The sequence below is a fragment of the Odocoileus virginianus genome, chromosome 17 (assembly GCF_023699985.2).
Source record: "Odocoileus virginianus isolate 20LAN1187 ecotype Illinois chromosome 17, Ovbor_1.2, whole genome shotgun sequence".
NCBI lineage: Eukaryota > Metazoa > Chordata > Mammalia > Artiodactyla > Cervidae > Odocoileus > Odocoileus virginianus.
This window is the reverse complement of record NC_069690.1, coordinates 6,486,140-6,498,141: the sequence shown is the minus strand read 5'-3', so window position 1 is coordinate 6,498,141 and position 12,002 is coordinate 6,486,140. Positions and strand designations below refer to the sequence as shown.

The 12,002-nt window shown below is 55.4% G+C and overlaps 1 protein-coding gene across 1 annotated transcript; it reads right to left on the bottom strand.

Moving 5' to 3' along the window:
* Positions 1-6,920: 6,920 nt before the first annotated feature.
* On the bottom strand, positions 6,921-8,901 carry NOG (noggin). Its single transcript, XM_020898946.2, has one exon. The coding sequence runs from the start codon at positions 8,283-8,285 to the stop codon at positions 7,587-7,589; it is 699 nt and encodes a 232-aa protein (XP_020754605.1). The 5' UTR covers positions 8,286-8,901; the 3' UTR covers positions 6,921-7,586.
* Positions 8,902-12,002: the final 3,101 nt, after the last annotated feature.

Sequence of the window (12,002 nt, the reverse complement as noted above, 5' to 3'; positions counted from 1 at the left end):
TACTGTTTGTACTTGGAACAACTGTAAAGGGAGGGTTGAGCTAGCAATCTGGAAATTCTGCTTCTGACCCCAGTTCTCTTCCAAGGGAACTAGACCTGAAACACACGTCCACTGACCTTGAGTTGACAGGCCTGTGTCTGCAGTCGGATGGAGTTTATATGTTGTAATTCTATCTATCCTTGAAATCTAGATCCCCTTCCCAAATTCTGTACCTGGCTTCCTTTAGCACTTCCTGTTTTCTTAAAGACGCAACATTTGCTTCTGACTCTCAGTCCCCGCCTTATATTGAGTCCAGGGATCTCAAATGCATGCCGCCTGCAGTGGCTCTGTAGGGAATACGCGAGTGATGCGTGCACAGGGAAAGCTGGGGGCTGTGGCAAAAGAAGGGGGGTTGTGCAGTTTGAAGCGGAGAGCTTCCTTTCAGCTCCAGAAAAAGATTCTTTTATTCAAAGAGGCAGGCTGGATCTAATTTCCGTTCTCCTTTAAAACGTCTCGGTTTTGTCCTTTTCTCTCCCCCCCGCCCCCCATCACACCGTCCTCCAGAGCCAGGGGACAGTAGCAGTCTCATGCGTGGTCTTCCAGCCCACCGTTTTACCTTTCTGATCCCTTTTTACCGAACCTAAGCTGGAATCTTCCCACCTCCTCCCTTCTTCGGACACTGACTCCCTGGAGACCCCGAGTCAGTTCACTGCACTTTACCTGGGATTGACTGAACACTCACCAGGACAGGTAAGGTATTGGATGCTGTGGAGACCAAAAGCATGAGTTACAATCAGCAATTCAATCACTTAAAAATCGCTTGGACTGGGAGAGTGTTCAACCTTTGTGTTACCTACCTTAGAGTCTGATGAAAATGACAGACCCCACTCCCAGAAAAAAACACAATACAAATAGGTAACTGCAAGTCATAGATACTAACTACAAACTGCGACGCATCCTGTGAAGAAAAGGTCCTGAGAGCCAGAAGAGGATGAATGGAGAGGCCTGGCCTGCGCCCCTACCTGGACACCCCTCTTCTAAGCACCAGAGGTTAAGAACCCCCTTCCTGAAGAACGTGCAGCGCTCAGGGCTTAGAGTGATGCAGAGAAGGGGGATGCTTCTTGCCAGGGAAACCCTACTGCAGGAGACACAATGTCCCTTTGAAATCAGAGTCCTGGATTTGAGCTTCCACCTGCTGGAGGTGTGCCCTTGGGCCAGTCTCGTAACCTTTCTGAGCCTCGCCCTTCCTCATCTGTATAAGGGCAGTAAATGCTCCTCCTTTCAGAGAGAGAATGAAATAACCAAGGCGAAGCGCGGGCCGGCAGCATCACTCAGAGTATCGGGACCTTCTTTGCTCCTTGGCCTCTCCCAGGTTTGCCTGTGCTCCTTTCTTCATATCACCCCCAAATGCAAGTCCCTTCAGTGCTATCCGGACCCATCTGTCCGCTGGGGGAAATCCTATTGCCCCCGCCCCCCCCCCCCAAGCCCAGAATGCTTGTTTACCCCTGCCCTCTTTTTTCGCTCTGTCCTTACTGTTCATTCATTCATTCACTCACTCATCTCGATGAGAGACTAATTCTCCAGGCTTCTCAGATTCCTCCCTCTTCTGGACAAGCCTGGAATCTCCGTGTGTGTGTGTGTGTGTGTGTGCGCGTGTGTGTGTGCGTGCGCATGTGTGTGTAGGAGAGGGGTGGGGTGGAAGGAAGTGCTTCCATCTTAGATTCCTTTTCTGTGCCTGGTCCCTCGCAGGCCAGACACATCAGGTCTTTCTGACCTTCCTCTCAGTCCTCACATCTAATCAGCCACCAAGTCCTCTCCAGGCCTCTGGCAAATGATATTTTTGTTCATTGGCATTGCTGTTCCTCAGGTATCAACGCTTAACTGATATTTTTCTGGACCTTGGCAAGCTCCTCTTTAATGAATTTTCCAAGCTGTTATCCCACTTCCAATCCATCCTGGACACAGGCACCAAACTTAATTTGAAAATGACAGTCTCTTTTCATCTTTGTGTCTGGGGCATACAACACAGAGCTTAGCTGATAGAAAGTGACTATGGTAGATTAAAGACGGCCCCAGATTCTTTGCTATTGTTTCTATTGAGCAGTGATGTCTAATTCCCTTTGCTTGGAATCTGTACTCGTCTTAAACACTTGCTTACCATAGACTGCGGCAGAAACAAGATCCTGGGACTTTTGAGACAATTTGGTAAGAAGTCTTGCAGCTTCCATTTAGATCTCTTGGAACACCTTCTCGTAGAGCCATGGGCTACCTACCATGTACAAAGTCCAATTGTTCTGAAGCCACTGGGTTTTCTCTGAGAAAACCCAAGCCACATGGAGAAGTCACTTGTAGGAGGGCTGCTCAGCAGGTCAGTGGAGCCCACAGAGAGGTGAAGTCGTTTGGGAGTGGACCCTCCCGCATTCTGCTGACTCCATGAGTATCAGAGATGAACTGCCCAGCTGAGGCCTTCCCGAAGTCCCAACCCACAGAATCATGAGCAAAATAAAATGGTTGTTTGAAGACTGTCGGTTTTGGTGTAGCTCATTACATATCAGCAATAACCAAAATGGGGCTTCCCAGGTGGCACTCGTGGCAAAGAACCTACCCGCCAATGCAGGAGATGCAGGAGACACAGGTTTGGTCCCTGGGTTGGGAAGATCCCCTGGAGGATGGCAACACACTCCAGTATTCTTGCCTGGGGACTTCCCGGTACAGAGGAGCCTGGAGGGCTGCGGGCCATAGGGTTGCAGAGTTGGACACGCCTGAAGCGACTTAGCATGCACACAATAACCACAACAGTGCTGAAAAACTGCTGAGTGAATAAATAATTCTTTTGCTGCCGGGTGCTAATAGTGTCATTGCCCTGTTCAAGAGCGCTTCGTGGCTCCCTATTGCCTGAGCGATAGTGTTTTGTGCCTTTAGCTGGCATTCAAGGTTCTTCATCATTAGGCTTCAGCCTGCTTTTCAGACCTACTGTCTGCTCTCACTTGGGGTGGATCCATCCTATAGTGAAGTTTGTTTGAGCTGTTTCCCAAACATACAAACACTTTTTCCAGTGACATGTCTTTGCTTATGTATGCTGCCTTCTCCACCTAAATGCCCTTTCCTCTCGTAGCCTCACCTCGGGAGGTCAGCAATCAATTGTCCTTAGGAGTCAGATGCCTCCTCTGGTTGCCCAGGCCAGCAGGGAGTCGTCGTCCTCTTTCTGGCCCAGGTTTGTGTGCTGGCTTGTTTAGCTCCTCTTTCTGCACGCACATACCCTGTTCTTTCTTAACCTCCTCTCCTGCATTGTAAGCTCCTTGTTTTGGGGAGGGGGTGCGTGAGAGAGGTCCTGGCACCTCACAGGGTACACAAAAATGTCGAGTGTGGCGTCCCAGGCATGGATCCTCGCAGAGCGTGAGTCGAGCCTGGGCAGCGCGTACTGTGGCACGGGGGTCTTCCAAGCCAGGCGTATGTGTGCCGGAATGGGGGAGGGGTATTTAGGAAAAGTGCAGGCTTTAGCATAAGCTCAGAGTTTTGAGCCATAACCGTGCCACTGACTGTATCACTTTGGGTGAAACGCTTCAACTTTCTGAGCTCCAATTTCCTTATTTGGAAACTTAAGACTTCGGATGAGAATGTGTATACAGGGCCTAGCTCGGCTCTTGGCACATGGCAAGCCATTAATAACTGTTTGCTGAACAGATGCGACAGGATGGTTGATCACCTTCCTGATGATCAGTTACAATTATGGCAAGATTGGAGAGAACGCTCTCACGCCCCTCCCCCACCAATAAATAAAAACTGGGGGGGCGGGGGGCGGAGAGAACAGTGAAGAGGCACCATGGAGACCCAGTCACCCTCAGCTATACTAGTCTGTGTGATCTTCAGCAAGCCCCCCGAGGTCTCAGCCTTCTCATCTGTATATCGAGGGGTGGGCATTGGAATCTAAGCTCCCCTCCAGCTTGGGCATTCCAAGAGCATTAAAGAAAAAGGGTGAATCACCCCTTCAAAATACCAGTATGGGCTGGGCCCTCCGCCTGCTGTCCACGTCCAGCACAGCTAAGAGCTCTTAATGCACAGCCAGCCTCCCCCTGCAGCTGCCACCAAACTTCAAGCCCCTTTCCCAGGAGTCTCAGAAGCAAGACTGATAATGGACCCCTGGCCTTCTCCATCTCAACAGGGAATCAGATCCCATTCCCAGACTCCAGGGGCCAGAGGGCCCTCCCCTAAGGGGGCTGGCTTTCCGTGGACATTTGGCCTCCGAGTGCCTGTGCGTCAAGTGTGGGGGTGCTGGAAGGGCGGTAGGAAGGGGGAAAAGGGAGGAGTTGAAAACAGAAGAGGGTTGATGAGTGAATTGGGGCAATTGGGGCAGGAGGACTAGGGTGCTGGGAAACCTTGCCATTCTCTTCCAGGATTTTGAAAAAAGTGGAAGTGTCTGTATCAGTAATAGTGATAAATCTCCATTCTGCCGGGGGGGGGCGGGGCGCGTAAATTCACAGACACGGGCTGTCAAAGCCTCAGAAGACACCGAGATCCATTTTCCTTCTTACAGGAGGTAGACACGAGGTGACCGCAGAGGACAGCTTCTGGCCTCTCTGCCCAGAGCTCTCCACTCCTTTCCGCGTTGATGCTATTATTAGTATTATCAACATTAATAATAATGGAGACGTAACCGGCCGTGCCTTAGTCACGAGGTTCCAGGAGCCAGCGCCGCCTTCGCTCTCTTGTGGGGCTGGCTGGGTTCTGCTGGATCTTCTCTGCTGGTCCGGAACCGCTGCGGGCCTGCCCTTTGGGTCTGTCTGTCCAGGGGTCTGTCTACTGCTGGTCACGTCTGCAGCCCGGGTCCTCCTAGCTCCCGCGGACTCCCGCTCTGAAAGCCGAGAAGCTCGCCGGCTGCGAGCGGGTTTTCCAAGTGGGCAGGGGTGGGGAGGAGGGGCAGGCGGGCCTGCGGGCGGAGGGAGGAGGGGGCGTCGCGAGGGGAAGACCTCGCATTGTAATCCAATGACATTGCCAACGTGGGGGCGGGGGCGCCGGCCTCGGCGCGCTCTCGGAGTTTTGGCTGCCCGCCCAGCTGGGAATAACTCTCTTCGCATAATTCGCGTGTTTACCAGGCATGAAAATTCTTGCTTTCGGCTCCCCCCGCCCCGTAAGCCCCCTCCCCTTCCCCCCCGCCCCACCACCCCCGCCCTGTGCAAGAGAGATTCTGTCTAAAAAAATATTGGCCCGGGGCACAGAAAGTTTTGCATAAATTCATAAGTGATGAATGGCTGATTTTAACATTATTTGGGTATTTGTCAGAACTTAACAAATATACATGGGGACGGCGGTTCATAAACTTAAACATCTCAATATCCCCTTTCTTCTGGAAATAAATTACGTTTGTTTGCCGGGCTTGGAGTCTTAAGGTAGCCGACATTAGGAATATTTTAAAAGCCATCATCCATCGAGCATGTCTCCCAGGCGCCAGGAAGATTAAATGAAAGAATCATAAGATGGAGGTCTTTAACTTTTAATCCTTTTACAATGAAGCCTCAGATAGTCGCGGGGGCAGGGTGCCCTCTCTGGGGGGAATAATGCCGTTATTCCTCTGCTCCCGGTTAATGAATACCCTAACGTCTGTCCCACGGCTGACGGAGGCAGCGCCGGGGAGGGGGTCCGGCTCCCGAGCCAGGCTATTGAAACGAGGAGCCACGGAGACTGCGTCGGGAGGGAAGAAAGCGCCCGGCTGGAGGGACGGGGCGGGCGGGGCCGGGGGCTCGGCGGCTGCGCCGGGGACCAGCGCAGGTTTGAAATAATTAGCATAGATTCCCCGGGACTCCGGCCTGGGGGGCGGGACGCCGGGAGGGAGGCGCGGGGAGGTGGCCAGGCGGTGGGGAGGGAGCACAGGAGAGCGACTTCGGAGTCCAAGATAAATAAAAGGAGTGCTGAGCGGTGTCAGGAAGCCGGCCCACGTGGAGCGGCGCGGATGGGCGCCACCGCGGGCTGAGGCGCAGGAACGCGCGCGAGTCCCTAACCGGCCTCGGGACGCTGGCTTCTCGAGGGGTGGGGTGGGGGGCATGTTTTGCACGTCCCTTTAAGAGGTCACAGGTCTGTTACCCCTTACGGAACCCACACGCTCAAAGATCTGACTCCGATTTCGCCCCCCTCTCCCACCCCCACGTGGAGTTAAGTGTCCAGAGCGGGGCACGCCCGGTGCCCAGCTGTAGATCCCCGGGGGTGACGTTTTTTCACCCAAATTCGGACTCCTCTGAGCCCTCCTTAGGTCTCAGGGGAGGGAGGAGGAGGTGAGTGTCAAATCTCCCAGCTATTCCCAGCAATTCTGGCTGAGGGCCTGGATTTCGGGGCCTCAGACCTGCAGGACCCTGGAGGCTGTGAGTGTCGATTCCAAGGGATCCCCTCCCCATAGCTTCCGGGAGTGCAAAGGGTTAACGCGGGCGGGTTGTTGGGGGGGGGGGTGTGCGAAGCGGGAGGGGTGGCGGGATCTGGGTGGGCGCGCTCTGATCTCCCTCCTCCACCCCCCCATTCCTCGGGGGTCAAGTTTCAGCGGCACTCCGCCCCCAGGGTAGGTGTGAAAGACACGTGTCCCCATTGTGAAGGGCCTGTCAGGCAGGACAAAGCGGCCGCCCACCCTCCCCCCCCACCCCCGCCCCTCGGCCCAGCCTGGGGTCAGCTCCAGGGGGCCGGCTGGGTGTCGAGGTCACGATGGGCCCGAGCTTTGGTGACATAGGGAGAAAAGGCTGGGAGACTGGGCGGAGGCCACGTGATGCTCAAGTGAGGAGTTTGAGAATAGCCCCCCCCCCCCAATGAAAAACTGAGCGGTCACTTCCATCACCCCAGAAGCAGGGATGAGCCCCTTCTCCCAACAGGCAGAGTAAGCACAGCGGCGCCCCCTACCCGCCCCCCCCCACCCCCAACCCCCCATCAATCACCAACACAGAGAATCGCAGTGTGGAGCGCAGTCGGTTTTAGTGGTTTTCTTTAATCCTGCTCTGCACTTCTTTCTCATTTACTACACGGGATATTATAAAGAATAAATAGCAGATACTCTTAATTTACAATGATTAGTCATTCCATTTGTTCTCTATATTTACAATAACTGTAAAATAACATTGAACTCTATAGCTTCTTCGAGGTCCAAGGAAAACCAAAACACTTTCCGAAGAATGGAAAATAGCTTTTTAAAAGTCCCTCTACAAAAGTTCTCCCCTCTCTTTGTACTTTAAGAAAAAATAACTTTCCCCCCCACCCCTGCTTCGCCATGCGAAGGGCACTGTAATATAAATAGCAGGTTAACATTATTAGCAACAACCAGAATAAGTCTCTCTTTTCTCTGTTCGTTTTTTCCTTTTGCTTAAAAATTTTTTAAAAATACAGTAGAAGCCGGTAACTTTTAACGTATAATACTGACCTTTTAATAAGTAAATTAAAACTGGGACCGTATATACACACAGATATACATTCCTACACAGTTAAACAGTGCATTACATGAACCAGAAAGCTAGGTCTCTGTAGCAAAAAAAAAAAAAAAAGTTCATTGAATCCCCTCGCGAGAGGGTGGTGGACCGTGCGGGGGGCGTCGGTGGGGATCGATCAAGTGTCCGGGTGCGGGCGGGGGGCCCTGAGTTCTAGCATGAGCACTTGCACTCGGAAATGATGGGGTACTGGATGGGAATCCAGCCGCAGCGCTGGCCCCCGCGCCGCTGACAGCGCCACCGCAGCACCGTGAGGTGCACGGACTTGGACGGTTTGCACACCATGCCCTCGGGCACCGAGCACGAGCGCTTGCTGAAGCAGCTGCCCACCTTCACGTAGCGCGGCCAGAAGCGGCTGCCCAGGTCGTTCCACGCGTACAGCACCGGGCAGAAGGTCTGCGACCACAGCCACATCTGTAACTTCCTCCGCAGCTTCTTGCTCAGGCGCTGCTTCTTGCCCGGGGCCAAGCCCTCGGAGAACTCCAGGGCTTTGATCTCGCTCGGCATGGCCCCCGACGGCCGCTGCCGCAGCAGCTGGTCCAGCTCGGCCAGGTCCTCGGCGCCCCCGGCCGCCACCCCGCCCCCGCCCGGCCGGTCCTCGGGGGGCGAGGTGGCCATGAAACCCGGGTCGTAGTGGCCCCCGAGCAGCGAGCGCAGCAGCGTCTCGTTCAGATCCTTCTCCTTGGGGTCAAAGATAGGGTCCGGGTGTTCGATGAGGTCCACCAGAGGCAGGTTGTCGCTGGGAGCCGGGCGGATGTGGAGATAGTGCTGGCCGCCGGCCGGTGCCACCCGCAGCCCCAGGACCACCACCAGGGCGTAGAGGGTGACCCCCAGACTGGGGCAGCGCTCCATGCCTCCGGCGCGCGCCCGGGGCTGCTGCTTCGTCCCGCGTCCCCGGAGGAGAGCACGCCGAGCCCGCGGCGCTGCCGCGCTCCTCCGTCTCTCCGGAGGCGGCTCACCCGAGGCTGGGCAGGCGCAGGGCCGGCAGCATGAGTCGCCCGCAGAGCCCTTCGCGCGGCGCCGGCTCCCACCCGGGCGGAAAGGAGGCGCGCAAGCGGGCCGCCACTCTCCTCCCGGCTCTACGCGGGCAGGCGGCCGCGGCGGGGCATCCGAAACCACTCCAGGGCGACCGCGGGCGCGGGGGGCGCCGGCTGCTCGCTGCCTTCCCGGGCCGGCGGCGGCGCGGGGCGCGTGGACGGGCCGCTCTCCCCGCCTCCTTCTCCCGCGGCTCGGCGTCCGGCCGCTCGGGGCAGCGCCGCGGCTAGGGCCGGTCCTCGGGGCACTTCCCTCCGCCCGCTCGGGGCTCGGCGGCCGGCTCTGCCCGGCGGACTCCAGCGGCGGCGGCGGCGGCGGCGGCGGCGGCGTCCGCGCACGTTGGCACCGGTTTGTCTGTCTCGCAGGGTCCAAGCCTTTAAATTTCCTGCACTTTCAGCTCCATCACCATGGAAACCACTGACTCTCTCGGCGTTGCCCCCTCCCCCTTCTTCCCCCCAAACAACAACCCCACCCCCCACTTCTCCACCCCCGAGGAGCCGGAGCCGCACAGGCTCCGGGGGAAGCCGCCTGCACTCGCCGCGGAGGCGGCGGCGGCGGCTTCGAAAGCGCCCGGGCTGTGCCCCGCCGGACCCAGATGCCCCGGGAAGCCGACAGCCCGGCTGCCCGCCGGAGCTCACAGGCGGCGGCGGCGGCGGCGGTGGCGCTTGGCAGGTCTCCGCGCAATTTTCTCTCTCCCCCACCACCCACCCCCCTTCTCCTCCTCCGGCAAAATGCACCGCCCCCCTCCTTTCTCCTGGAGCAATGCAACTGGGGCTCTAGGCGCCCCGCCAGGGCCAGTCCCGGGGAAGGCTCGCGGCTGCGCTGGAGCCGGGCTGGAGGGTGCAGGGCCGGTTTTAGGGGGTGGTCGAGGCGGGGGTGCGAAGATCCTCACTAGCTGGGTACTCTGCCCCGGGAGGGGAGCTGCGGGGCGGTGCTGGGGGCTCGCTTCTCGGTGCAGTTCGGTGCAAGGAATGTCTCCATGTGCAGGGAGCTTTTTCCCCGGGCGCGTCTCGCCTTCTTCTTCTCTCCCGGGCTCGGGCTAAGTCCCCTCCCCCTCCCCCCAACGCGCGCGCACAGACACACACACACACTCACACACAGACACACAGACAGACACACACACACTTTGCGCCGGAGGACTCCAGGAGCCGCAGCGTTGCGCAGCGTGATGCAATTCCTAGGAAGCCTCTGGCCCGTGTGTTTCCCGGGCCCTCAAGGGGGTTCGGCTCCTCACCCTCCCCGTCCCCTCGGCCGGGCCTGCACCCTGAGTGGCCGAGCTGGAGGGGCGCGTCCGGCTTCAGGGGCTCCCCTCGCCCGCCCGGCTCCGCGCGGCCGCCGCTCGGCTCCCTGGGGGCGGCGCGCCCTCTGCCGGCCCGCGGCGCTCCCTGCACCCGGCGCTGGCGGGGGGGGGCCGGGGAGGTGGGTTTGTCTGCTGTCCACTTGACCCGACTGGGTTTGTTTCAGTGTCCGCGTCTCTGTGTGGACGTGGGCGTGCTGATGTGCGTGTGTGTGCGTGCGCGCTGACGAGTGAGTCTGCTGCGTACTTCCGAAGAGGAACTGGCGGCAGGGCACCTGGGTCCGCCCTGATGGGGCTGTGCTAACCTCGGGCGAGCATCTGTTGTAGCACCGCACACCTTACTTTCTGCGTTAGCGACATGGCCACGTGACTCTTCCGGATCTACCTTTCCGTGGTTCTGAATAAACCTCCATGATGCCTTCTCTTCCAGGAGCAGCCTGTCTCTGATGGGAGGTGGATATTGAAATGACACTTCCGGTCATTTTTCCTTGAATGAGGGGCTGAATCCAAGCTTAAACACTCAAACCAAGTTTCCTTTGAGGGGCTGTGATTGGAGTCTGGAAAGGTTGGAGAACAGAGACTCGGCGTGGAAGACTCAAGCATTCACAGCGTTCCACTGAGTGGAGTTAGAAGTCTCGTTTTGACAGCCTGAATCACTCCAGTTCCTTTCCCCAAAGACCTGTTTTTTTCCTTTCAACCTTTGCAGCTTCCCTCCCACCCCACCCCACCCCCACGAAACACACACAGAAGTTTATCATCTAAGGAAATACACTTTGTTCCGAGGCACAGTATTTCTGGAAAACCCCAGCAATTGGGAGGGATGGCTAGTTTCAGCTGAAATCAGTTCCTTAAACTTTCAGGTCTAGACAGTATCTAGAATTAGACAAGGTACTGCCTACAAGGAAATCTTGCTTTGAGGAATACAGGAGATAAGAACAACTAACTGGTTGCTTGAATTGCACTGATTCTGAAATAATATGAGACAAGAACCTCGCACACAGTAGGCTCTTAAACAGCACTCCTTTCTTTTTGATGTGCTTTAGGGGGCTTGGCACTGGTTTGTTTTCTTAGGAAGATTAAATGTTCCAGAACAGTCCTGCCACTGCTGTGAATTAACTAAGAGAATAATTTTTCAGTAAAGAGTTCAAAAGGTTAAATTCTAGCCCAGCTCTCCCGAGATGGCAGGTTCCAGTTAGTGACATTTTCTTGTGCTGTCTTCTCTTCCATTGATCTCCTCTCCTTTCCTTCAGATCACCTGTTTTTGTTTGAAAAGCAGCCCAGATCCTTCAGTCTTTTATTTAGGTGGGGTAGAATGAAAACAAACCACATCAGACAATAGACTGGGTGACCTGTTTATAGAATGTCCACTGGGTGAAGACTGGGCCGGGGCGGTGGGGGTGGGGTGGGGTGGTGGAGGTGGGAGGTGGTAGACACAAAGGAGAAAGAAGTCACAATCAATTGCTCCCTTCCGAGATGTTTGCAGTCCAGTGAAGGGGGATATGGTAAGTGTATGAAGAAAACTTTAGAAGAGTGTGGGAAAAAAATCTCTAAATTCCCCTAAGAGCATAGACCAGTGTTTTGCAATCTTAAAAAACTCATGCCCACTTTTGGTAAATATTGAAATTTCATGCTATTTTCTGAATGTTTGAAATTTTATAATACATTATGATGATTCCCTGGTGGCTCAGATGGTAAAGAATCTGCCTGCAATGTGGGAGACCCAGGTTTGATCCCTGGGTCAGGAAGATCCCCTGGAGAAGGAAATGGCAACCCATTCCAGTATTCTTGCCTGGAGAATCCCATGGACAGAGGAGTCTGGCAGACTACAGTCCATGGGGTCACAAAGAGTCAGACATGACTGAGCAACTTCACTTTCACTTTCATGATGACCCAAAAAGTTGAAACAATTACAAGCTATACTCTGTTCAAACCACACTTCCTCTTCTTCAGTGTGGAGTTCTGAAATGCCCCACTTGGGGCGCCTGCAATCACTTCCCCACTCCCTGCCACACTAGCGTAGCCCATATACTTAGGTACTGGGTGAATCTGGGCATGCTGTTTATTAGAAGCTAAGTACTACCAATATCTTAATAGTGAGCTGAACTTTAGCTGGGCTTGGTGAAGTAAAAGGATATATTTATCTGAGTAGATAAAGGAGGAGATTTGAGTTTGCATAAAGAAAGGAAGCACACCATATCAGGGACGGCCAAAAGAGCTGGGTGTGGGGAATGGGAGAG